The 25,152-nt window shown below is 35.7% G+C and overlaps 1 protein-coding gene across 33 annotated transcripts in view; it reads left to right on the top strand.

Annotated features, from left to right (window-relative positions):
* ZMYND11 (zinc finger MYND-type containing 11) overlaps positions 1–25,152 on the top strand; it is a 118,702-nt gene that overhangs the window by 55,607 nt on the left and 37,943 nt on the right. For all 33 annotated transcript variants that reach the window (XM_081055579.1, XM_081055573.1, XM_081055562.1 and 30 more), the window contains one exon: positions 19,378–19,537. In XM_081055579.1, coding sequence (XP_080911705.1) covers positions 19,378–19,537 — 160 coding nt within the window. The remainder of the gene's footprint in view (positions 1–19,377; positions 19,538–25,152) is intronic.

Raw genomic sequence — 25,152 nt, 5'->3', positions numbered from 1 at the left:
ATCTCATTGTAGTTTTGATTTGCATTTTCCTAATAACTCCATTACATTTTTTTTTATTGGGGAAGGGGAACAGGACTTCATTGGGGGTACAGTGTGTACTTCCAGGATTTTTATTCCAAGTCAAGTTGTTGTCCTTTCAGTCCCAGTTGTGGAGGGCGCAGCTCAGCTCCAGGTCTAGTTGCCATTGCTAGTTGCAGGGGCGCAGCCCACCATCCCCTGCAGGAGTTGAACCGGCAACCTTGTGGTTGAGAGGACGCACTCCAACCAACTGAGCCGTCTGGGAGCTCAGCGGCAGCTCAGCTCAAGGTAACATGTTCAATCTAAGTTGCAGGGGGCAGAGCCCACCATCCCTTGCGGTACTCGAGGAGCCAAACTAGCAGCCTTGTGGTTGAGAGCCCACTGGCCCATATGGGAGTCGAACCCGCAGCCTTTGGAGTTAGGAGCATGGAGCTCCAACCGCCTGAGCCACCGGGCCAGCCCCTCCATTACATTTTTAAATCATCATCTTTCTTAAAAAATTTTTTTGACATTAAATTCTATATTAGTTTCATGTTTATAACATAGTGATTAGATATTTATATATCTTATGAAGTGACCTCCCCTCCATAACTGCTATCCATCTGACATCATACAAAGTTATTACAATATTATTGACTATGTTTTCTGTACTGTACTTTACATCCACAGGACTGTTTTTATAACTGGAAATTTGTACATCTTAATCCCTTCTTCTTTTTCACTCCTCCACATCCTCACCAACACGTACTGTTTTCTGTTACTTTCACGATAGTAGGCATCCTAACGGGAGGTGGCGTCTCACTGCAGTTGTGGTTTGCGTTGCCTAAGGATTAGTGATGTTGAGCCTCTTTTCATGTGCTTATTGGCCATTTGTATGTCTTCTTTGGAGAAATGTCTTTTCAAGTCCTTTGCACATATTTGAATTGGGTTACTTATTTCTTGTTGAGTTTTGGGAGTACTCTATATATTCTGAATATTAATCCCTTATCAGTTATGTGATTTGCAAATATTTTCTTCCACTTATAGATTGCGTATTTACTACGTGGATAGTGTCTCTTGTACAAAATTTTTTAATTTTCATGAAGTCCAGTTTGTCTATTTTTTCTTTTTTGGCTTGTGCCTTTGGTGTCATATGCAAAACATTGTCATTGCCAAGTCCAATGTTATGAAGCTTTTGTTTTATGTTTTCTTCTAAGAGTTTTATTTCAGGTTTTAATTTAGGTCTTAGATCCATTTTGAGTTAATTTTTGTATATGGTGTTAGGTAAGAAAGAGTCCAGCTTTATTCTGTTGCTCGCAGATATCCAGTTTTCCGAGCACCATTTGTTGAAAAGACTCTTCCCCATTGAATGGTCTTAGCACTCTTGTCAGAAATCATTTGGCTGTATATGTGAGGGTTTTTTCTGGGCTCTCTATTCTTTTCCATTGGTCTATATATATATGTCTTAATGCCAATACCAAACAGTTTTGATTACTGTAGCTTTGTAATAATAAATCGGAAGTGGGATTCCTCCACATTTTTTTTCTTTCTTTGTCAAGATTGTTTTGGCTGGGGATTACATATGAAATTTAGGATGGGTTTTCCTGTGTCTGAAAAAAACGTGGTTGAGATTTTGTTGGGGATTGCATTGACTCTGTAGATCTCTCTGGGTAATGTTGACAGTATAACAATATTCTTCTAATCCATAAACATGGGATGTGTTTCATTAATTTTATCTTTAATTTTTTTCAGCAATGTTTTGTAATTGTACAAATCTTTCACCTTGTTAATTAATTCCTAAGTATTTTACACTTTTTGATGCTGTTGTAAATGGAATTATTTTCATAATTTTTTAGATTGTTGATTTTTCGTATATAGAAATGGAACTGATTTTTGCGTATTGACTTTGTTCTCTGCTACTTTGCTGAATTCATTTATTAGTTAAAACAGCTTTTTTTGGTGAAGTCTTTTAGAGTTTTCTACATATAAGGTAATATCATCTGCAGAGATGATTTTACATCTTCCTTTCCAGTTGGGATGCTATTTATATCCTGATTGCTTTGGCTAGAACTTCTACTACTGTGTTTAATGGAAGTGGTGAAAGTGAATTTTGATTTGCAGTAAGCGTCCTTGCCTTATTCCTGATCTTAGAGGAAAAGCTTTGTCTTTTACCACTGAGAATGATATTTGCTGTGAGTTTTTAATGTATGGCATTTTTAATACATGATTTCTCTCTCTCACTCTCTCTCTCTCTCTATATATATATATGTACATATGTATATTTATATATATATATACACACAAACACATATATAGTATTATGGGGAGGTAGTTTCCTTCTGTACTCAACTTGTTGAGTGGTTTTGTCATGAAAGAGTATTGAATTGCAGGAGTATTGAATTTTGTCAAATGCTTTTCTGCATCCATTGAGAGCATATGATTTTTATCTTTTATTCTGTTAACGTGGTATATTACACTGATTGATTTACATATGTTGAACTATCCTTGCGTCTATAAAGCACCCAGTGGCAGAGTATTATGATTAAATTTTATTTTTTATTGCTTTAAATAACATAACCATATGTGGGATTCTTGGAAAATAGAAAGCAGAAAAATAATTACCTACAATTCCTCTACCCAAATTCAAGTAAGGGACCCACTTTAATTGATTTATTTCTGGTCATTGTTGATGCTTGTTTCTTCCTCAGCATTGGTTAGCCTTTTTCAGTGCTGTTCCATGGTCCCGGTGGATTGTTATTGGTGATGGTTGCACAGCAATCCATCTGTTGAGACTGTTCAGTAACATACACATTTATTGTAGGTTTACATTATGTCATCTTATTTACCTTCAAAAGTACTACAGGTCTTAACACTACGAATTTTACTTACAGAAATACACATTGGTATGCAGAGAGGTTAAGTGACTCGTCCAGGGTCAAGCAGCAAGTAAATTGTGGAACTGGTGTTTGAACCGAGATCCATGGGACTTCAAAGGCCTTGCTTTTCCCATTGTACTTTCATATTGTCCATATGTCATCTATTGAAGTGTTCTAATTATACAGATATCCAGTAATACAAATATCAAGGTGAAAGCTCAGAGGGATCAGTGATAACTAGTGCGGGAACCACACACTTAGAACATATTAAGTACTGGGCACTGGGCTGAGTACCTTACATTTGTCCCCTCATTTAGCTTTTGTTGCAACTCTATAGGTACATATTATCATCTGCTTTTTTTGGTCACCATTCTGCCATTGCTGTATTCTTGGATAAGTTGCGTGTTTACTTTTTTTCCCCTACTGTGTTTATTAATCTGGCATCAAGCATTTCCCATGCTTTGAATTATTTCCTTACAATGTACACTAGTTGTCTCCAGTTTTCCCTCTAGCACACAACACCATGCGCATTGTGCATTCCTATTGTGCATTCGCGCACCCCCATCTCCTTTCTGACCTGTGTGAGGGGCTGGGTGTGCATTTCCAGAGACATGTACGCACTTCATGTGACGATGCTCAGGACCATGCCTCGCTCTAATGCTCACAGCGATGTCCCCAGATGTCTCTGCTTACTTGACGTGCAGTTGCACAAATGCTGTCAGTCAGATATTTTAATTTGCACTTCTGTATTTATTAAGGACTTTAGGTAGCTCCCAGTGTTCTTGGACGGTTTTGGGCTTTCTTTTCTGTGTCTGCTTGTGCTTATCCTTTGCTGTCTTCCCATTGGGATTGGTGTCTTTTTTCTTTTGATTTGCAGAAGCTCGTGTTATGCTAGATGTTAAGTTCCTTCTACACTTTCTGCTTTGTAAACATTTTTTCTCATTTTGTTATCTGTTTATTAACTTTTCCCATAGTGTGCTTTGTTGGACAGAAAATTTTAATTTTTAATGTAATCATATTCAATCTTTTTTGCCTAATGTTTGTGCTTTTGAAATTTTATTTAAATAATAAGGCCACAAGTATATCCCCCTACATTTTCTTTATTAGCTGTAGTTTTTCCTTTCACAGTTAGGTCTTTAATACATCTGTAGTTCTGTGTGGTGGTAGGAAAGGATCCAGTGTTTTTCTATTGTGAGTCTGCTTTCTTCAGAATTTAAACTTCAAAGGCAACAAACCCTTGTGGGAGCTATTTTCGGGGCCCTTCTAGCAAGCGCGCCACATAGTGTAATCGGGCATTAGCAGTGTCCCTCTTTGTTGGCATCGGCCCCTGACGCCCCTTCCCACCACTGTGTAAGCTGTACAGGTAAAGATCTTTTTCTTTTCTGTGTATTGGGGTTTGCCAAGCACCAAAAAATGGTGACTGGCACGTGACACTCAGCAGTCTTCAGCAATATTTGTTGAATGTTGAGTGAATATAGGCTCTTGTTCTGCAGCAGTAGTCTTTTTCAACAGAAAAGTTTAATATTGTCTAGAATGAGACTGATTCTAATATCTGTTCTCCAATTAACAAGCTGTGTTTTCTCAAGCAGGTCACTTTCCTTCCTCTATCTGCTAAGTAATGTCCCTCAGTAACCACCATCTTAATCAAGATACAGAAAGTTGTCATCACCCCCTAAAAATCCCTTTTCTTTCTTTATGGTTCAGTCCTTTATGATTGTCTCCAGCCCCAGCCAATCAGTAGTTTGCTTTCTATCACAGTAATTAGCTTTGCTTCTTCTAGAATTTTATTTAATGGAATCACACAATATATTCTTTTTCATCATTGGCTTTTCTTTGCTGCATATATTGGGGGTTCATTCTTTTTCGTTGCTAAGCAGTATTGCACTACATGGGTACACCAGAGTTTAAAAAATCTGTTCATCTCCTCAGGGGCATTGAGGATGTTTCCATTTGGGGGTTCTTCTGATAAAGGCAACAATGTCCTTTCGTGTACAGTTGTAGGTGATGTGTATTTGGATAAATACCTACAAGTAGAATACCTGTAAGTGGAGTAAGAGTGAAAAGGCCACTGTTAGTAGTTATACTGGTACATCATATAAAACAGTCTAGAAAAAAGGATGGAAGGTAAATGGTCTTAATTGTGTGTGTGTGCATGTTATATTCATATCGAAGAAATACATAGTATATTTTATTAGAGCATCATTTGTTCCCAAAATATTTTAGGAACAACTAGAAAAAGATGTAAGTAAATAGAGTAAGCTAATATATATGAGACGGGAATGAGAAGGATGGGGAAAGGAGAAATGAAGTTTAGGACATAAAATGGAGCCAGGAATAGAGCTAACAGAAGAAAGTCCTGTGAAGCCCGCACTTACTAAAGATGTTATAGATCTGGTTTCCGTTTTCTGGTAGCTAATACAAAGAGGAAGTATCCCCATTTTAATAATGTCCGTAAGGGAACCAATTGCTGAGTTGAACCATAACTATTTCTAGTAGTACTGAAACCAGAAAAAAATTTATTTCTAGGGTATTGTTGCAAAGCTCATGCCAAATGGCAGAGTCCCATCCTGTGTCTGTGTTAGGCTGAGATTTCAAGCACTATTAATTAATGTTACTGTTACGAAAAAAAGTATGCCAAAATGGTATTCTACATTTGCTTGTGCTGTTTTTCCTACTACAAAGGAAATTGAAACATACAACTTGCAATATATTTCCATTTCAGGTAGGAAACAACTACGTTACTCTCAAACCTATAGTGATTTTGAATCATTACACAGATACGTATTTTCATTAGTTGTGTCGTTGTACAGGCTAGTAATGCTTTTAAAAAAGATTTTTTAAGAGGCCTGATTTAATCGTGTAAAAAGGAGCAAGCCGTAAAATATATAATTCATCATTACTGAAATTGAGATTTTTTGAATTGAAAATATTTTCCTTTTTATGTAATGGAACCAATATTAACTATAAAATAGTTTTCCTGTGTCACATAAAAAAAATTTCCCCCCCAAATGAAAACTTTGCCTGTTATGGCAATAATATCTAAGTGTCCACCTAACTTTAAAATAACTATAGATTTTACTTTACTGATTTTATTAGGTTGGTTGGTGTAAAAGTAATTGTGGTTTTTGTAATTGTTTTTAACCTTTTAAACCGCAATTACTTTTGCACCAACCTAATAATTAAAGTCACTGCATAAATAATGGAGGTCAAAATCTAAGGTAGTAATTTACACTGTGCCATTTGTGGGGTAATCATAATACAGCAACTTTTGAAAGAAAAAGTAGTTTTAATACCTTTGTTATTAATGAAAAATATAATGGAAACTCTGTTTTTCCTTTTGGTTCCTGTTAATTAATCCCCCCAAATCTTCAGAGTGTATCTATATTCAGAGAACACTAAATTATTTTTAACAATTTCAGAATTGAGGGAAATTAAGATTTAGCAGTTATGAGTAAATAAGAAGTATGAAAAGGATATTGGAAAAAATAACAAATTTCACCTCTCTGTTGGCCTTTTTCCTAGATAGTTACTCTGGAGATCTGTGATGAATAAATAGTTCTGTGCCTAGTATTTAGCGAGGACAGAACTATGGAAGGAGGATTATTATATTGTAACCTAGGACCTGCAAAACAAAGAGATACTTTCATATTGCATGTTTTTAACTCCTACATGCCTTTTTTTAATTGTGTGCCAGGTATGCATATGAAACAGAGATAGATATGCAGGCTCTTAGATGATGCTGTCTTTTCCTCTAGAAATTGTGTTTCCTTCTGACAGGTGTACCATCAATTTCACATCACTTTAATCTAATCAGGAATTGACTTGATCTAGTGCTTGTGTGAACTAGTCTCTTTCTAGCCTCACCCTCAGCGTAACTGGTCAGGATCACAATCCAAAGTCTGGGTTTTTACGAAGGCTGCTTTTGCTAGGGCGCCTCAGCGAGAGCTCTCGTCTCCCTGCCCCCATGATGTTGTGAAAACCCTGCTTGGCTTCTGAGACTCAGTTGCCTCTTCCAGAATTGGCAGATGCTCCAAAATTAAATGAATTATTTTTTAGTGTTTTGTTTGGTTTTTCTAGTTTTCGGTGGAAGGATTGATTGACTTGAATAACCTAATCAACTATTACTGGTAGCAGAACTCTCTCTGTATGCATACATACAAAGGGGGCCAAAAAAAATGTATACACGTTTTAAGAAAAGAAAAGACTATTAAAATTACGCTGATGGTAACCACTTTGAGCACCTCTTGTAATTGTAGAAGTCAAACGTGAATTGTATTCATCTTTTGTTATTGGTATATGTTGAGTATTACTATTTTAATGCAGATTTTTCCTTTCTTAAAATGTGTATACATTTTTTTGGCACCCTCTGCATATATAATTTTAAATTTTGTTCTTTTTATCTTTGTGAGCATTTTCTCACACCATTATGTTTTTTTGAAACATTAGTGTTTTTTTTAAAGGCATTGTATTCTATTGGGTGGGTATATAACTTATTTTATATCCCTAATTTGTTTTATTGTTGTGGACATTTTAGATCCTTTTTTTTCCTTACAACATTTCATTATGTGAGGAACTTTTTTCTATATAAATCTGTGTCCCATCTCAGATCATCTCCAAAGGAAGAGAATTACTGATTCAAGTGATAGGAGCACCCATGAAGTGTTACTGTATAATGCAAAAGTACTTTCCAGAAGTTTTCTCAGCAACACTGTGTTGAGAGTGGCTGTCTTACTGCATCTTTATAACACTTACTGCATCTTATATATAATATAATACCGAGTATAATATAATATACCGGGTCTTATATAATACTACCAAGTCTTATATTAATTTTTGCTCCAAAAGATGCATTAGAGCTGATGGTCCAGCTACGTCTTATTTTTGGGAAAACACGGTATGTTTATTTTGGGTTGGCTCCTTCTCCCCAAAGATACGGTCGTATTTACACTGTTCTCATTGGTGTGCCCAGCTCCCAATTTGTCCCTGTCAGACGACATGACAAGGTCCTGAGAGTAAGTCATTATTAGAAGGGTTAAAGACAGATAATTACTTTTAGGAAATTATGACTCATGAGGTTTCTTACTTTTCTAAAAATATTAAATCAACAATGACTTTTACCATTAGCTATATATTTTTTGTCTTGGAACATGCTTAATTATCTCAGGGGAGATGACATCTGTGTTTTGGATACACTTCAGTGCTCAACAGCAGAGTGGAGACATAGGGAGGGAAATTATAGGAAAGGAAATGGAAGGGGTGGGAAAAAATGAAAAAATTCATAGAAATTGAACATAACATTTAAATGTTGGACATTGAAATGATTATGCTGAGTCAAATTAAAGTAGGAGATTAGATGGCCACTGTAAATGTATCTCAAACCCAAATTGCTATTTTTGCCTCTTTATTTGAAGAAAAGTCCCTGTGATTGATGGAAGCAGCTTGTAAGAAAATGAGATTCCTAGAATGATCGTAACCTGAATTATTGGCATAAAAGTATTTTCACATGAAGTAACCTGCCTGAGTAGTTGATCTAAGAAAAGGAATAATAGATTGGGACCCTTCGTTATATGAGGTTTAACAATTAACGTTTGCAAACTTGCCACCTTGCGCTTACATTGGCAGCACTGTACAAACAGCTCGGTAAGGTGTTATAACTTGGTATATCAGTGTCTCACAGCTGTGTTTGTGTCGACGTATGGCGAGTGTCTTGCTGAGTAGCATTCATTATTGTTGCGTGTTTTTGTGTGCCGTGGTGAGAATGTCTGAGCTTGAATTACATTTCTTGTTAAACTTAGCAAGAGTGGAAGTAGAATCAGGGACTTGTTAGTCCAAGTTTATGGGGATAATGCCATGAAGAAAACTGCAGTGTACAAATGGATTAAATGTTTTTCTAAGGGGAGAGAATGTGTCACTGATGAAGAGAGGTCAGGGCGGCCAGTAACGAGCAGAATTGATGAAGAAATTACAAAAATGCTTTGAATTGTGTGACAAAATCATCGGCTGACTGTGAGAAGCATAGCAGACCAAGTAAACATCAACAGAGAAACAGGAAAATCTGAACTGAAAATCTTGGCATGAGAAATCTTGGTGTGTGCAAAATGGTCCCAAAGGAGCTCACCGATGAACAGAAGCAAAGGAGAGTTGACGTTTACCAACACCTTTTGGAGAGGCAAGACGATGTTTTGGGCCATATTATCACTGGTGATGAAACATGAATGTACCAGTACCTGGTACCTGAAACAAAGCATCAAAATGCGCAGTGGAAATCAGCCAGTTCTTCACGACTAAAAAATTTCCGTCAGTCCTAATCAAGAGTGAAAACGATGTCACTAACCTTTTTTGATATCAGAGGGATCATTCATTATGAATTTGTACCAGCTGTACAGTTAACCAAGCTGACTATTTGGAAGTGCTGAAAAGTCTGCATGAAAAAGACTAAAACGACCTGAACTTTTCGTCAACAATTCATGGCTCTCACATCACGACACTGCACCAGCTCACACGGCACTGTCTGTGAGGGAGTTTTTAGCCAGTAAACAAATAACTGTATTGGAACACCCTCCCTACTCACCTGACCTGGCCCCCAATGACTTCTTTCTTTCCCCAAAGATAAAGGAAATATTGAAAGGAAGACATTTTGATGGCATTCAGCACATCAAGGGTAATACGACGACAAGCTCTGATGGCCATTCCAGAAAAAGAGTTCCAAAATGGCTTTGAAGTGTCGACTAAGCACTGGCGTCAGTGCATAGCTTCCCCAGGGCACTACTTTGAAGGTGACCATAATGATATTCAGCAGTGAGGTATGTAGCACTTCTCTAGGATGAATTCATGAACTTAAGTATCAGACCTGATATTTATGGTGTGATAAATCACTCAGTTCTTCAGGATTTATACTAACTCAGCTACACTTAGCCTGCAATGCTCAGTAAGAGGAGCGTTCCTCATTTACTTAACATCTGTAGCACTCTGCCTTAATTCTGCTATTTAAGACAAATAGATTAGAATCAATACATAGTTTAAAAGAATAGAAGAGTGGGGAAAAGTAGGAATTCCTCAAGTATAGGCATTGTTTTATGAACCTGTGTTTGTTGACACTTGCTACTTTATTGATGATTTCTATCACAAATATTAAGCCAAACATCTTACATGTATTTCTCATATAATAAGGCTTGGGTTCATTGTATAGACCACACACACACACACACACACATCTGGCATATAAGCTATGTTGATAGGTATGTTTTTAACCTTTTGTCATGCTCGATAGGTCTTTTTGCTAATTCATTGTTCCGTTTTAGTTTTCTTACTCTTACATTTTGTAATCTTAATTTTATGTTTTCAAATCTGCCTTTTTCTTTGTTTCTTCCATTGTTATAATTCATAATTTGCCCCCAAATAACTGATACTGTGTTCTCATTTATTTTTGTATTATATGTGATATTTAAGTCATTCACAGTTTAGATGATATTGTTACAAATTACTTTTCTTCACATTGCCTTTTAGTTATTTCACTATCACTTGCTGAATATTGTTACATTTCCCTTCCTTTGTAATGCTTACGTTTCACATTTAGGTAATTGTGTATTTGGACCTATTTCTAGGTATTCTGATCTTTTGTTCTTTTGTTTGAATTTTTGTGTCATACTACGCTGTTTTTAAATGGTTCGTATTGTCAGCTATAAGCAAATTTCAGGTCAACTTCATTGTTGCCATTGTCTTAATAGAAGACTTTGTAATAATTTCTATTGGGCAGGATTAATCATTACTCACCTTTCTTCTTCCTCTTAAACAATTTTTGATATCATTTGTTTAATTTCTGGATGTTTTTTCATATATCACATGTTGAGAAATCCTGAATTGGTCCCTGGGACAAAAGAACAGTGGAAAAACTGGTGAAGCCTAGATAAAGTCTGTAGTTTAAAATACTAAAGTACAGGCATGCCTCGTTTTATTGGACTTCACTTTATTGTGCTTCACAGATATTGTGTTTTTTACGAATGAAAAGCAGGACCCTCCACTAGCAAAAACATTATGACTTGCTTTTGCGGTGGTCTGGAACCAAGCACACAATATCTCCAAAGTGTGAAGGTGTGCCAATGTTAATAAATTAATAATCTAAATGTTTAGATATTAAGTAGACATATTGTGGTCATTTTGTAATATGCAGATATTGAACCATCATGTTGTACACCTGAAACTAATATAATGTTGTATATCAAATATCTCACATAAGTAAATGTGTAGAAAAAGAAATTAAGAAATTTTCGTAATTGTACTATTTTATATAAGATGTTAATTTAACATTAGGAGAAGCTGGGTAAAGAGTATATGGGAACTCTACTAGTTTGCAACTCTTCTGCAAATCTAGAATTAATTTAAAATAGTTTTTTTAAATCCCATTGAAATTTCTTAATACTCATGTATATACTGTGTTTCCCCAAAAACAAGACCTAGCTGGACCATCAGCTCTAATACATCTTTTGGAGCAAAAATTAATATAAGACCCGGTGTTACGTTACGTTATATTATACCTGGTCTTATATTAAAATAAGACCCGGTCTTATATTAATTTTTGCTCCAAAATACACATTAGAGCTGATGGTCCGTCTAGGTCTTATTTTCAGGAAACACGGTATTCAACAATTATTTACCGAGTACCAGTTTTATGCAAGGAGCTATCTGAAGTAACTTGTCATCTGCTCCCACTGGTGGCACCATTCCTGGCTGCAGCTGCAGATACATCAGCAAATAGATCGTGATTAGAAAGGCCTTAAAGGGAAGTAAATAGTGACTGTTTGAAAAAATGTAAATGCATCTATAACAACTATTTTAAATAATGTATACATGTTCTTAGCCTTTAGGCAACACTTTTTAATGCATGTTAAATCTTACTCTTTATTCTAATTTTCCTAAACCCAGACTTCTTGTTCGGAAAACAAAACCCCTTAACTCAGAGCTTTTGCGTTCCCAGGCTGTGGCGGGACTAGGAGGAAGCACTGTCTGCCTGCCGCCGTTCTCATGTTTCAGTCAGAACTAGCCCTTCATTCACACCCTCTCCTGCTCAGCCTGCATCTGGGGAAAGGGCTGCCCGATCTGTTCTCCATCCTTAGCCCTGTGCATCTTTGTGGTCCTTCAAGAACAAAGGAGCGGAGTCAATGGCTGACTTCAGTTCTCTTTGAACTAAGGAAGTTGAGCCCAACATGCTGTCAATAAAGAGAAAATAAAACTTCTTGGTGTCTTACTCTCCATGCTTTCCAAATGTTGGAGTGCACAGTGGCTGAGAAGACCCATTTGTGTGGCAGAATTCAGAGGATTATAATGTATCGGAATAATAGAATGTAATGCCAGACAAAACAGAAAACTGGGACTGAAAAGCAATTTCCTTAATAAAAGCTAGCTACCGGTATCCTGTAGCAAGCATCATATTTATCAGTTTATACTGATAAAATGTATCCATCAGTAACCTTTGGCAAATGTCAACGTGTAATGGTTGAACTGTTATAAGAATCCCTTGCGGAATCTGAAACGAGGCTACCTAGGGTGTACATTGTTCTAGAGTCCTCATCAGTGCAAGAAGAAAGGACAAGTTTAATAGACTTAACTTAGAGCTAATAAGAGAGTTTAGCAAGATTTCTGAATATATACCAGCAACCACTGACCAGAAAATACCATATAAAATAAAATCCTCTTTTCAAAGAAACAAAAATATGCTGTATCTAGAAGAATCCAAAAAGATGCAGATTTTTATGGAGAAAAATTATAAACCTTTATTAAGGACATAGATGAAGATTTAAATAAATGGACATACCAAGTTTATCAGGGCAAAGACTTAATATCAGTGGTATTCTCCTCAAATTAATCAATCAAAATCTCAACAGTGTTTTTCATGGATGCTAACTGATGCAAAAATTATTATGGATGAATAACAGATAAGGAAGAACCAAGATGAGTTTGAAAAAGGGCTAACTGACCAAGATTGGCAAGCTTATGTGGGAGAAAGGAACTTTTTCCATAATGTTTTTGAGAAATTGTGCCATTTTATACCATGATAGTTTTTCACTGATTTTCTTTTTTCTTTTTTTAAATTGAGGTATAATTGACAAACAACCTTCTAGTAGTTTCAGGTGTACAGCATAATGATTTGATATTCGTATATATTGCAAAATATCACCACAATAACTATAAAAAGGTGTTTTTCTTGTGATTAAGAATTTTAAGATCTACTTTCAGCAACTTTCAAATATGCAATATGGTATTTATATTGCATGTTGTGTATTTGAAAGTTGCTGAAAGATACGGTATTAATATAACTATTAATGTAGTTACCATTTTGTACATTACATCTCTGTGACTTATTTTGTATTTAAACTTATTTTTCATTTTTCAGTTACAGTTGACATACAATATTGTATTAGTTTCAGGTGTACAGCATAGTGATTACATTTATATAATTTATGAAGTGATCTCCCTAATAAGTCTGGTATCCACCCGGCAGCATACATACGTCATTACAATATTGTTGACTATATTCTATGTTGTTCCATTCTGTGTTGTACTATGTTGTCCTGTATCCTATGTGGTACTTCCATCCCCGTGACTGTTTGGTAACTACCAATCTGTACTTGTTGATCCCTTCACTTTTTCACCCAGCCCCTCTCCCCCACTCCCATCTGGCAACTATCGGTTTGTTCTCCTTATCTATGAGTCTGTTTCTGTTTTGTATGTTCGTTTGTTTTTTAGATTCCACACATAAGTGGAATCATATGGGATTTGTGGTTTTCTTATTTATCACTTAGTACTATGCTGTTGCAGGTGGCAAGATTTCACTTTTATATGGTCGAGTAATACTCCATTATATGTGTGTATCACCCCTTCTTTATCCAGTTGTCTGTTGATGGACACTTAGGTTTCTTCCATATCTTGGCCATTGTAAATAATGCTGCAGTGAACGCACAGATCCATATGTCCCTTCAAACTAGTGCTTGGGTTTCTTCATATAAATACCCAGAAATGGGATAACTGGGGTCTTCTTTGTCTCTTGATAGAGCCTTTGTTTTAAAGTCTATTTTGTCTGCTATAAATATTGCTACTCCAGCTTTTTCATTTGTTTCCATTTTCATGAAATATCTTTTTCCATCCTTTTATTTTTAGTCTATGCGAGTCTTTCAATCTGGAGTAAGTCTCTGGAAGGAAGCATATGTAAGAATCTTGTTTTCTTATCTATTCAGCCACCCTATGTCTTGAGATTGGAGCATTTAATCTATTCATACTTAAAATAATTGTTGATAGATGTATGGTTATTGCCATTTTATTCATATTTTTTAATCTCTTTTTTTTTTCTTCTTAAACAAGTCCCTCTAAGATTCCTTGTAATAGTGGTTTGGAGATGATGAACTCCTTTAGCTCTTTGTTGTCTGGGAAGCTCTTTATCTGTCCTTCAATTTTAAATGATAGTTTAGCTGGGTAATCTTGGTTGTAAGTCTTTGCTTTTTGTCACTTTGACTATTTTGTGCCAATTCCTTCTGGCCTGCAAAGTTTCTGTTGAGAAATCAGCTGACAGTCTTATGGGAGCTCCCTTGTTGGTAACTAACTGCTTTTCTCTTGCTGCTTTTAAGATTCTTGCCTTGTGTTTAACCTTTGGCATTTTAATTATGATCTGTCTTGGTGTGGGCCTCTTTGGATTTATCTTGTTTCAACTCTGTACTTCCTGGGCTCGTATGTCTATTTCCTTCACTAGGGTAGGGAAGTTTTTTTTTTTTTTTTGTCATTTCTTCAAACAGGTTTGCAGTTCCTTGCTCTCTCTCCACTTTCTGGTACAAATGTTGGTATGCTTGATGTTGTCCCAGAGGCCCCTTAAATTATCCTCCTTTTTTTGGATTCTTTTTCCTGTTTTGATTGGGTGTTTTCTGCTACCTACTATGTTGCTGATTCAATCCTTTGCTTCATCTAATCTGTTGATCCCCTCTAATGTATTCTTCAGTTATTGTATTCATCATTTCTGACTTATTTTTAAAATGTTTTCCATCTCCTTTTTTATGCTTCCTATCTCTCTTTGTTGAAGTTCTTTCTTAGATCATTGAGCATCCTTATAAACAGCGTTTTGAACTCTGCCATCTGGTAGATTGCATGTCTCCATTTTGTTTAGTTCTTTTTCTGGAACTTTGTTCTGTTCTTTCATTTCTTTGCGTCCCCATTTCAGCTGCGTCCCTGTGTTTGTTTCTATGTTGTAGTTGGGCTGCTATGCCTCCAGGTCTTGGTAGAGTGGCCTTATGTAGTAGGTGTGCTGTGGGGCCCAGAGGTGCAGTCTCCCTGGTCACCTGAGCCACACACCTGAGCCACACAGGTGTGTTTCTTGTGTGTGTTGTTGTGCCCCCCTGTTGTAGTTGCCTTGGTTGCTGTTTGCACATCAGTGGGAAGGATAGACTCTCAGGCTGATGGGTTGTGAGGATTGGTCGTTACTACAGTGGAGGAGCTGCTGTGCAGGGGCTGATCCTATAGAGCAAGATTAAGTTTAGCAGAGCTCTGGTGCCTGCCCAGTCTGTCCTTGGGATGTGTTGTTTGTGAAGGCAGCCAAGTGAATGCTTGTCTCGGCCGGAAGCTGGCCAGTGGGCATCTTGGTTCTGGGACCTCTTGGGAGCACATCACTTGCTATGAACCACAAAGTGATCTGCAGATGTGGGTGCAGGCTAGGGCAGGGCTCCATCTCTATTTTTTTCAATTTATCCAGCTTGATGTCCCAATGCTGTGTGTTGATTAATTAGTCTTTCCCCTAATATGAAATGCCAGCTTTATTAAAATCCAAATGTGTATTTGAGTTTCTTTCTGGACTTCGTTTTGTTCCATTGGTCTGCTCTCCATGCACTAGTTCGACCATACTTTAATTACTTTGGCATTATAACATTTACACATTTGATAGTACTCTTAATTTTCCAGGGAAGTTCTTGTTGAATTCTCTATAGAACTTTAGAATCAACATTCCTACTTTGTGGTAGTATTTGCCTAAATTATCTCATAGGCAATTTGGATTTTGTTGTCTTCCATCCAAATATCAGTTATGTCTTTCCAATTCGTCTTCTTTTGTGTCAGTAGAATTTCAGAATTTTCTTCGTAAAGATCTTGTCATTTCTTCTATTTTTACTGTTTTATTTTTCTTACTGCTATTGTAAATGATTGGATCTTGTCTTATTTTAAATCTCCTGTTTTTGGTTTCTTTATATGAATGCAGTAAATTTTAGTATATTAGTTTGTATCCAAACAAATAATTGATTAAATTATTTGATTATTTAAAACAGCACATCAGCTGATTTCTTGGGTTTTCTAGCTATGTGATAATGCAAATAATAATAATTGTAACTCCTTACCAACTTTTACACCCCACTACTTTCTCTGTTTCAGCTGTGTTGGTTAATACTTTTGATAGAGTGTTAAAGACATCTTTGAACATTCCTGATTGTGTTAAGGAAGTGTTTACTCCTATTTTGTTGGGAGCTGGATGTTGAATTTTACTAAATACTGTCTCAACATGTATAGACATCTTCATGATTTTTCACTTTTGATCTATTAATGGGATGAATTATATTTCTAGATTTCTTAACAGTAAATATTCCTAGAAATCCTGGAATTAAACACTCGCTTATGGTGTATTCTTTTGACACTTGAATGTATTAATGTATTTAGCATTTATTAATTTATATTAATGTTTAACAGAGTATATATTTAAATATTTAAGATTTTTATACCAGTATTATTATGGGACACTAGTTTATCTGTGCTATTTTTGTGGGGTTTTGTTATCATTGTTATGCCAGATCCCATGCTTTCCTTCTCTACTATGTGCTGGAAGAGTAAGTCACATTGAAGGTAATGTGGTCATTGAAAAGTTTGACAGAATTACCTTGTGAATATGTCCCTGCCTTGTGTTTTTTGGGGGAAGCTCTTTGTCAACTTTCCTCTGTTGTTTTTTTTTTTTTTTTTTGGAAATTCTCCTGTTTAAATAGTCAGCTTTTCCTGTGAGCAAGCTTTGGGCATGTCTGTTTTCCTAGAAAATCATAGTGTTTTTCTTAACATTTTTGCACAGAAATGAACAAAGTAGCTGCTTATGACTTGTAATTTCCTTTTTACATATGGCTGTGTCTCTGTAGACATTTCTTAGTTTGTATGTTTCTGTATTTTGTTTCTTCATAATTGATTAGATTAGCTAATGTTATCTCTGTTTAATTTTTTCTTAAGAAGGAGCACTTGCATTAATATTGTTCTACAGTTTTTGGTTTTTAACCAGCATTGCTTTAGCTTTTTAATTATTGTTTTTAGATGTTTTGCAATTTTAGAAAATCTTTTTGAATCAGTGGTTTGTGAGAGTTTTCTAGTTTTGTTATTAATATCTGGTTTAATTCCATGGTGACTAGCAAATGTCTATCATTTTTGAGATATATTACGGTCATTTTTGTGGCTGACTTTCTCCTCAGTTTTAGTGAATGTTTCTTGGACCTATTGAAGGTAGTGTTTGAGTTTCAGAATAAATTTGACTAGATCTGTTTTATTAATTAATAAACTTAATTAAAGGTCTTCTGTATCCACACTGAATTTTGTTCATTTGATGTTTTTGTGGACTAAGAGAAGTGAATTAAAGTCTCAGTTCTGTACTCCTGTCAGTACTCCCTTTATCTCTTATAGTTTTTGCTTTATAACTGCCCGTGTTGTTTGCCTTTTTAAAAGTTTAAGAGTTTTGCCCAATTGCAGTGTTGATCCCTGCTTCATTTGGATTGCATTTTAATGATATGTCTTTGCTCATTCTTTTTCAATTTTTCTGAGTCACTTGTGTGTCTCTTATAGACAGTGCATTTTTTGTTTTGTGATTCTGTCTGTCTTTTTCTTTTTAATTGTTGAGTTCAGCCAACTTGCATTTATTGAAAAGACAGACTTGGTTTTGGTCCTCTCTTCCTATTTGATATACTGTTTTTATTGTTTCTTTTGTTGTTTTTGTTTCACTACATAATGTGTTTTTATGAGTTTTTTCATTTAATTTGGAAGGCTTGTGATTTTGTTCTAAGGGCTACCTTTATAAGTTTAAGTAGTATGCTTAATTCCTAAGATAATGTCGGTTGGCTTCCTGCAGTGAACAGTGAGGAAATTAGTACATTTTTGTTATGGCTCATCTCCCTTCCCCACATTCAAAACCTCAGTTTATTTCTGTTAGTGTCGACCTTTATATAAAAACATATACATGATTTATCACTTAGACCTTTAGTTAGCAAGGTGACAAAATCAGTGTATGTGGACTAACTTCACTTCATCCTTCTGTGTCAGGGCCAACGTTACTATCACCATAATCCCAGCCTCTTTCTTCTGAGACCTTCCGTTAACTGCACTGGTAGAGAAACCAGACACTGTTGCCTGCCACAAACTGCAAAGCAGAGTGCGTGCCCCCCAGCCCTCTGATGGCTTTACTTTTCTTTGCTGAAATTTGTCCTCTGAGTTTAGAAGATTCTTCAGCAATGAGTTCTTGCATGTTCAAAATGATTTGTTTTGAATGCTGATATTTAAATGACAGATTAATTGATCTAAAATTCTTGTACCCTACTTAATTTCCTCCAGGACTGTGGGCGTTGGCCCCTGCCTGCCAGCATGGACGGTTTCTCGGAGGGTTTGAGGCTAGCCTGACTGGTATCCTGATAGGTGTTTGTGTCTGGATATCTAGTGACCTCATGGATCCAGAAGTTTATTGATAGTGTGTGTTGGGGTTTGATTGGAGGTGAATGGAAAATGGTACAAATTCACTTGTGTCTGTAACATTTTATTTCCTTAAAAAACAAAAGAAGATATGAAGCAAATATGCCAATATGTTAATATGAATTCAGTATAATTGGTGAATACAAGGGAGTCTCCAGTATTACTCTCTGTGGTCCAGGGTATGTTTGAAATACTACATTTTTTTAAACTTAAAAAAAATGCCGTGTAACTCAGGGAGAGCTTGTACGCTTTAGTGATCCAGTCCCAGGTCTATTTTATTGAACATCAACTTTTGTTTTATTAATCAGAACATGCATTGTTTTCTTTATATGTTGACAACCACTCATGTAATTCCTGTATTTTCTTTGGTGTTATTTCCTAAGTTTTGGGTAAAAGTATTTTCTATTCCAAAGTTCTATGGCTAGAGAGTATAAAATTCTAAATTTAGAATCTGTAGAGTGAAAATTAGTGGTAATTGCTCCAGAGACTAAAACTAAATGGGATGTTTGACTACAATCTATTAAGTGATTTATATTTGCTTGTCTGGGACTATTTTGAACAAACATTTCTCTAAACATACAGAACAGAATTAAGGTTTGTAATGCCATGGTCATCCAGTCAAGTGTTCAGGACTCCTTCCTTTCTTTCAGCACAGCTCTCATGAGTATCATTCATGCCAGAAGAGAAATAAATCACCTCTAGCTTCTTATTTTTATTCATTTTCATGTGTTAGTACTAAGGGATTTTTAAATTTGTTTTTCTCTGTGCTCAGGTACATGTCTCGAGTCCACGGTATGCATCCAAAAGAGACCACCCGCCAGCTGAGCTTAGCTGTGAAAGATGGTCTTATTGTTGAAACCCTCACTGTGGGCTGCAAAGGCTCAAAAGCTGGCATTGAACAAGAAGGCTATTGGTTGCCAGGAGATGAGATTGTAAGTATGTTTCAGCTGATAAATTGGGAGAGCTGGCTTCTCCGTTTTTGAACCTTACTTAAATACAACCTACAGAAACTCATTTTCGGAAGTTAGTAATGTTTCACTTTAACATTTTTATTCACGTTAAGGACGTGTGGTGGTCAGATGGATACTCCCTTCTGTTTTTTTACTAGTAGAAAACTCACTTTTATAAGGAGCTTGCTTTTTCTGTGTACGTTACTTGGAATTGGAAAAGTTCAAGCAAAACAAGCAAAAGTCCTTTTAATGTACACACAATTAACGGTATTCCTGTGTTTCCTGTAATAAATATTAGTGAAAAATGTTTCAATGCAGGATAATCCTGATGCTGTTTTGACAGATTGGAGGGCTAAACTCTACCCAGGGGAGTATCTCGCTTCAGGTTGGACGCTGTCAGAGCCCAGAGCCACGCTTCAGGAGGGGTCTGCAGAGGACGAGGTTCCAGCATTAGATGCCCCTGGCCAGTTCTTCGCTGACTAGTGATGATAGTGGGTTTTGTGGCACATGGACAGAAATCACAGGAAAGACAGAAAGTTAATTTTCGTTATATTTTTACCTAGTTCTTGTTACTTTGACTCCTCTTTTAAGTTATGCCGATTTAATCTTCTGTTTCCTTTTGGTATGTAATTTTATACTCCCACACATAAACAGTATAGTTTTTTTCTTATGTAAAGATTAGATTCACGTGTAAATTTCTGTCTTCCCACCTCATTTGTGTTCAATGTTTCTAATACCTTGATTAGAAAAGTCTTTGCAGCAGAACATCATTGCAGGTGATAGGTTTCAAATTTAATAGATGTTAGTTTTCTTTAGTTTCTGATAGGAATAGATTTAACAATTAGGTATTTTGAGGGTGTTTTTATTGTGAATTCTGGAAAAGCTGAAAATATAAAAATGACACAAAAGTCTTAAAATTGATTCTTTGTGGAAACATTTCCCAAAACCCTTGCATTGTGTTTCCCTTCTGGGTCTACAGCAGACGAGCCAGCAGACACACACTCAGCGGTCAGCTCTGCGCTGTGAACTCATGGGCTGGTCCATGGGGGCAGCTAGGACAAGTTACAAACTTAGAGAAGTTCAGTTTTAACACTGTTTTTGTTTAATGTGTGCCTCCAGAATCTCAGGAAAAACACTCATGCTTTCCACAAACAAAAGACATGGAAGAAAACATGTTTAATTTTGGTAGTATCATTTGATTTTTACATTAGAAGTGTTCTTTAAAGCTTGAGTAAAAATGCTTTTATCAAAATAAATTTTCTGATGACTTACATATGGAAAAGTAAAGCTTTTACTTTACTTTTAAAGAAACTCTGGATGCCAAGGTATAATAATAATATCAAATGATGGAAATCTGTCTCCATCAGACATTTAAGTGAGGGCCATTGATAATCAATAGAATATATACTCAAAATAATTCAAATAATATAAAATTTCTAATCTCAAAACACTTGGAAACTTACAGGTTTAGTATAGAAGGCTAGCCTGATAATTATTGAGATTTATCAATAGTAAGTACAACTTAATCCACAGTATTTTGCTTTGTGGATCTGTATACATTTTTTTCATAAAAGTGATTTTATTTCTCTTTACTTTTTAGATTTGTGCTTTTCTACATGCTTTTTTTCCTCTTCAAGGTGAAGTTTCTTGTTTAGTTTAATTCAACAAGTAGGTAATGAGTTCAGCACTACATTAGATTTTGTATTCTATTTTTTAGTTTTACATGTTCTTACTGAACATATTTATAACAGCATCCTTTTCTTTTTTCTAGATGAAATCTCATGAAAATCAAACAACCAGTGTACAATTTTTATTTATTCATGTTGGTTCTTATTCACAAACATTTTTATACTAAGTGTTCATGTGTGATGTAAGTACAAGTGAGTGTATAAAAATTGTTTCTAATCGATGAAATACACAAATATTAAAAATTCAGAGGCAGTAATATACTGTATTTCCCCGAAAATAAGATCTAGTCGGACTGGGTCTTATATTAATGTTTGCTCCAAGAGACGCATTAGAGCTGATGGTCCTGCTAGGTCTTATTTCGGGGAAACACGGTAGTATAGTAGAAAGAGGTAAGGGCTTATATGTAATAATATGCAGGGTTTCAATCCCACCTCAAGCGTTTAGTTGAGGAAATTTCTTAACCTCTGATACTCATTCCTTAACCGTGATACAGGCATATTAATATTTAGTGTATTTGATTGTTTTAAGGGTTAAATTAGATTATATAAAGCATATGACTGTATACTCAAAGCAAATTTTTGACCAGTGAATAATAAATATGCTTAAAACATGAAATGCCTATATATAGTATAGCAAAAACACACAGGTTTCTTACTAACCATACATGCAAAAATTCTCATCAGGTTCTTTTTACTTTTTTTGACCTATATCAAACAAAAGGACATTTGTATAGATGTTTCCTGTAAGTCACTGGACCTACATTTAAGATGTAACCATCAAGTGTTGAGACCTATATGTGTTTATCTCATGAATGTGGCTGGTTTACCACCTGGCTACCCAGGGGCTATCATGTACTACAGTTTTCGTGTCCTGAGAATACTCTAGAAGGACACCTAGCTGACATGTATAACATTTGGCACAGCACAAACATCTCACGCTGGCCAACTGTGTGTGTGTTTGTAGGGATTGTTGTGTCCCACTGCTGTGTATGGGGGCCAATTGTGAACTACATAACTTAGAAAGGACCACTCCTCAGACAGCAGTGTGTTTATTCAGCAGTTTCTAGAATATGGCAATAAAATTCCTATTGTAACAAAAATCAATCTTAGGGAAGAGCCAACATTTCTGATTTGCACGAAAGAACTCTATGGGCTAATGACAGCCCTGCCCGCTGGCATTTGAGTCTGGGACCCTCCTTTATAGTTTCTCTACCTTGTATATGATATGCTGCCTCTAAAAACTTGAGTTTTTAAATCGAAGGATTTACATTATTATTCATCTTGTTACTTTTCTGACTCAGTGTCAAGAAGAAAGAAGTCAAGAAAATATATATGGTGTTGGGAAGGAAAGGAATAGGACTTTTTTAAGCCTCTAATTCAAAGTTACAAATATTCTTGGCTCAGGGAAGTTCTATCATTTAAAAAATGGATAACAAAGCACTTCTTTTTCTTCTGTAGCCTCTAAATATAGTTAGCAGTAGCTCAGGGGTGAGGGAAAAAGTTAATTTCTCTTGATAAGCCCCACAACTTGTATCCCCTGAGATACTTTGTATTAGCAAGGAGGCTGGGCTCTCCTCATCTTCGTTTTCACATCTATGGTGGGAAAGACAAGGTAGGCGAGAGTGTGGTTTCCTTTATGCCCCACAACTATGGCTGAGCACAGGGCTTGTTGGTGTCACTTTTCATTCCACCTGTTACCTGTTTTTCCAGTGCTTATTTTTAAAAACTCGATTCAATTGAAAAATATGCATATCTTGAGCAACATTATTTTTATTATATCCAGCAATGATATAATACAAGCCTAACTCTAATAATTGTCTGGATATAATAATATGTAATCTCTTTAAAAGGAAGAAGCCTGTGTAAGTGGGAGGTGGTGGCCTCCATTGTATTGAGATTCCTTGTAGACTGGAATGAATTTTAGACAGTTTGAGATGCTGATCTCAACCACCATTTGTAACCTGATTGAAGTGGTAATTCCTTTGGAGAAGCTGTGATAAAATTAGGCAATAGATAAGCATCTTCATGGTGATATTTTAAATATATTCATTGGAAATAATAGAATGAAAAATATAACTAAAAATAAAGCCCCTCAATTTAAATGGTTTGCTTAAATATTGGTCAATAAACAAGCAAAAATTTATCAATCAATTTTTAAAATGACATGATTGCTGAACCTGGGAAACTTGTAAATTTTCTGTGGTCATCTTAAACTTCCAGAATAATTTTTTGCTAGATGTTTTTCATAGCTTTGAAATTTTATTGGTAAGAGGCTTATAGACCAGGGCAGAGAGTGAAACTTTGTGATGTCAGACCATTCAGTGTTTTGTTATATCAAGGCCTTTCTTCTTTCGATTTTTTTTAAAAAAAGATTCATACATGTTCTCATAGATTGCTTCATTTGCTTTCTCTAAAGAAATACACATGAATGGCTACATTCAATCCACATTTGATCACAATATTACATGACATTTATTCTAACAACTTGAGAAATATATTTCTTGGGCAGAATTTTACCATTTGTTGGGCTCAGATTTGGTATTTAGTAGTTCCCTTTGTAATAAACATAAGTTATGAGTTAAATTCTTAACTCAAGGTGCTCACTAAATATAGGAAGGTCTTATAGAAATATTTAATATAGTTTTGCAGGTAACTGAGTTATGGGTCATTTGCAGATAAAACATATCAAATATGTGTTTTGATATTGAGGCTGTTCATATTATTTGGTGACTTTTCAACTTTATTCATAGTCCCTGGCACAAGCTACGACTCTGTCCTATTATTTGACAGATACTTTTGATCTGATATTAAATAATGTGGCCACCAGTGTAGAGGATGACTTAAAAGTGTAAAAAAATCACGTTTGCTGTGAAACTACTACTATCTGTACTCACCTGCCAAATCTGGACTCAGGGTTTCATTCCATCTTTCTTACTTAATGCCAGTTCAAAAATGTGTTAGTGTAGGAACCACAGCTTGCATTTTCAGTTAGAATCCTTGTACTAGTTTTGTTACTTATGATTCAGGAGCAACTGCAAACATGAGCTCAGGTCTTGGCAGTTATGCCCTGCTTCAGTTTGAGTGTTTGCTTTTCATGTAATCAAGTTTGCCCCACCAAGCAGGACCTCGTGCTACTTTTAAAGTAGGACTAAATGAAATGGTGGGATGAATTCTGTATCTTTGCCGTTTTTTCATTTAAGGTTTTGATACATAACTAATGAAAATACACATTTTGTGGTTTCTTGGAGAGATTTACCTGTTATATTGGGGATAAATGGATTTAGTATTAACTGACACAAGGCCGAGATGGGCACTTTGACCGCTGTCATCATCTGCTTATCCTGATTCCAAATGCCCAAACAAAAGAAGCTATGGTTTGTGCAGCTGCTGAAACTTAGCTAAACTCATACGTTTTAGATCAGAGGAAGGATTGCACTTATGTCTTATTCTTCAGAAATGACACCGTTAAATAGCTGAGGCAAGGAGAGCTCCCTTACTTTGTTCTTGAAAAAATATTGAGAGGCTTGCTGAATTCAAACAGCTCGACTCTCCCAGCCCACTTCATAAAGATAGCAAGCGCAGTAAACTTTTTAGTTTCGGTCTTTGCATTTTCCTTGTTGTGATTACAGTTGTCATAAATTAATCGTGTTCAGTATCCTGAGTGTAAAGTTCACGCCCCTTGGATACCTTTGATGTTTTTAAAAGGTGAAATATATTTTATTATATTTATGTTAATTATGTGCAGAACTACACATTTCTTCCAAAGGTTCATTACCTATCTCAGGTACAAAAATGTAAATGTTTGTTTATTCTGTAAAGTATTAAATATTGGCGATTGTTAATTAGAAACCAGTTATGCTATGGTTCTATGTGCATTCAAACTGATGTACTTACACTTAGAAATGATTC

This window comes from Rhinolophus hipposideros (genome assembly GCF_964194185.1).
Source record: "Rhinolophus hipposideros genome assembly, chromosome: 1".
Taxonomy (NCBI): Eukaryota; Metazoa; Chordata; class Mammalia; order Chiroptera; family Rhinolophidae; genus Rhinolophus; species Rhinolophus hipposideros.
This window is presented reverse-complemented; position numbering and strand designations above follow the sequence as displayed.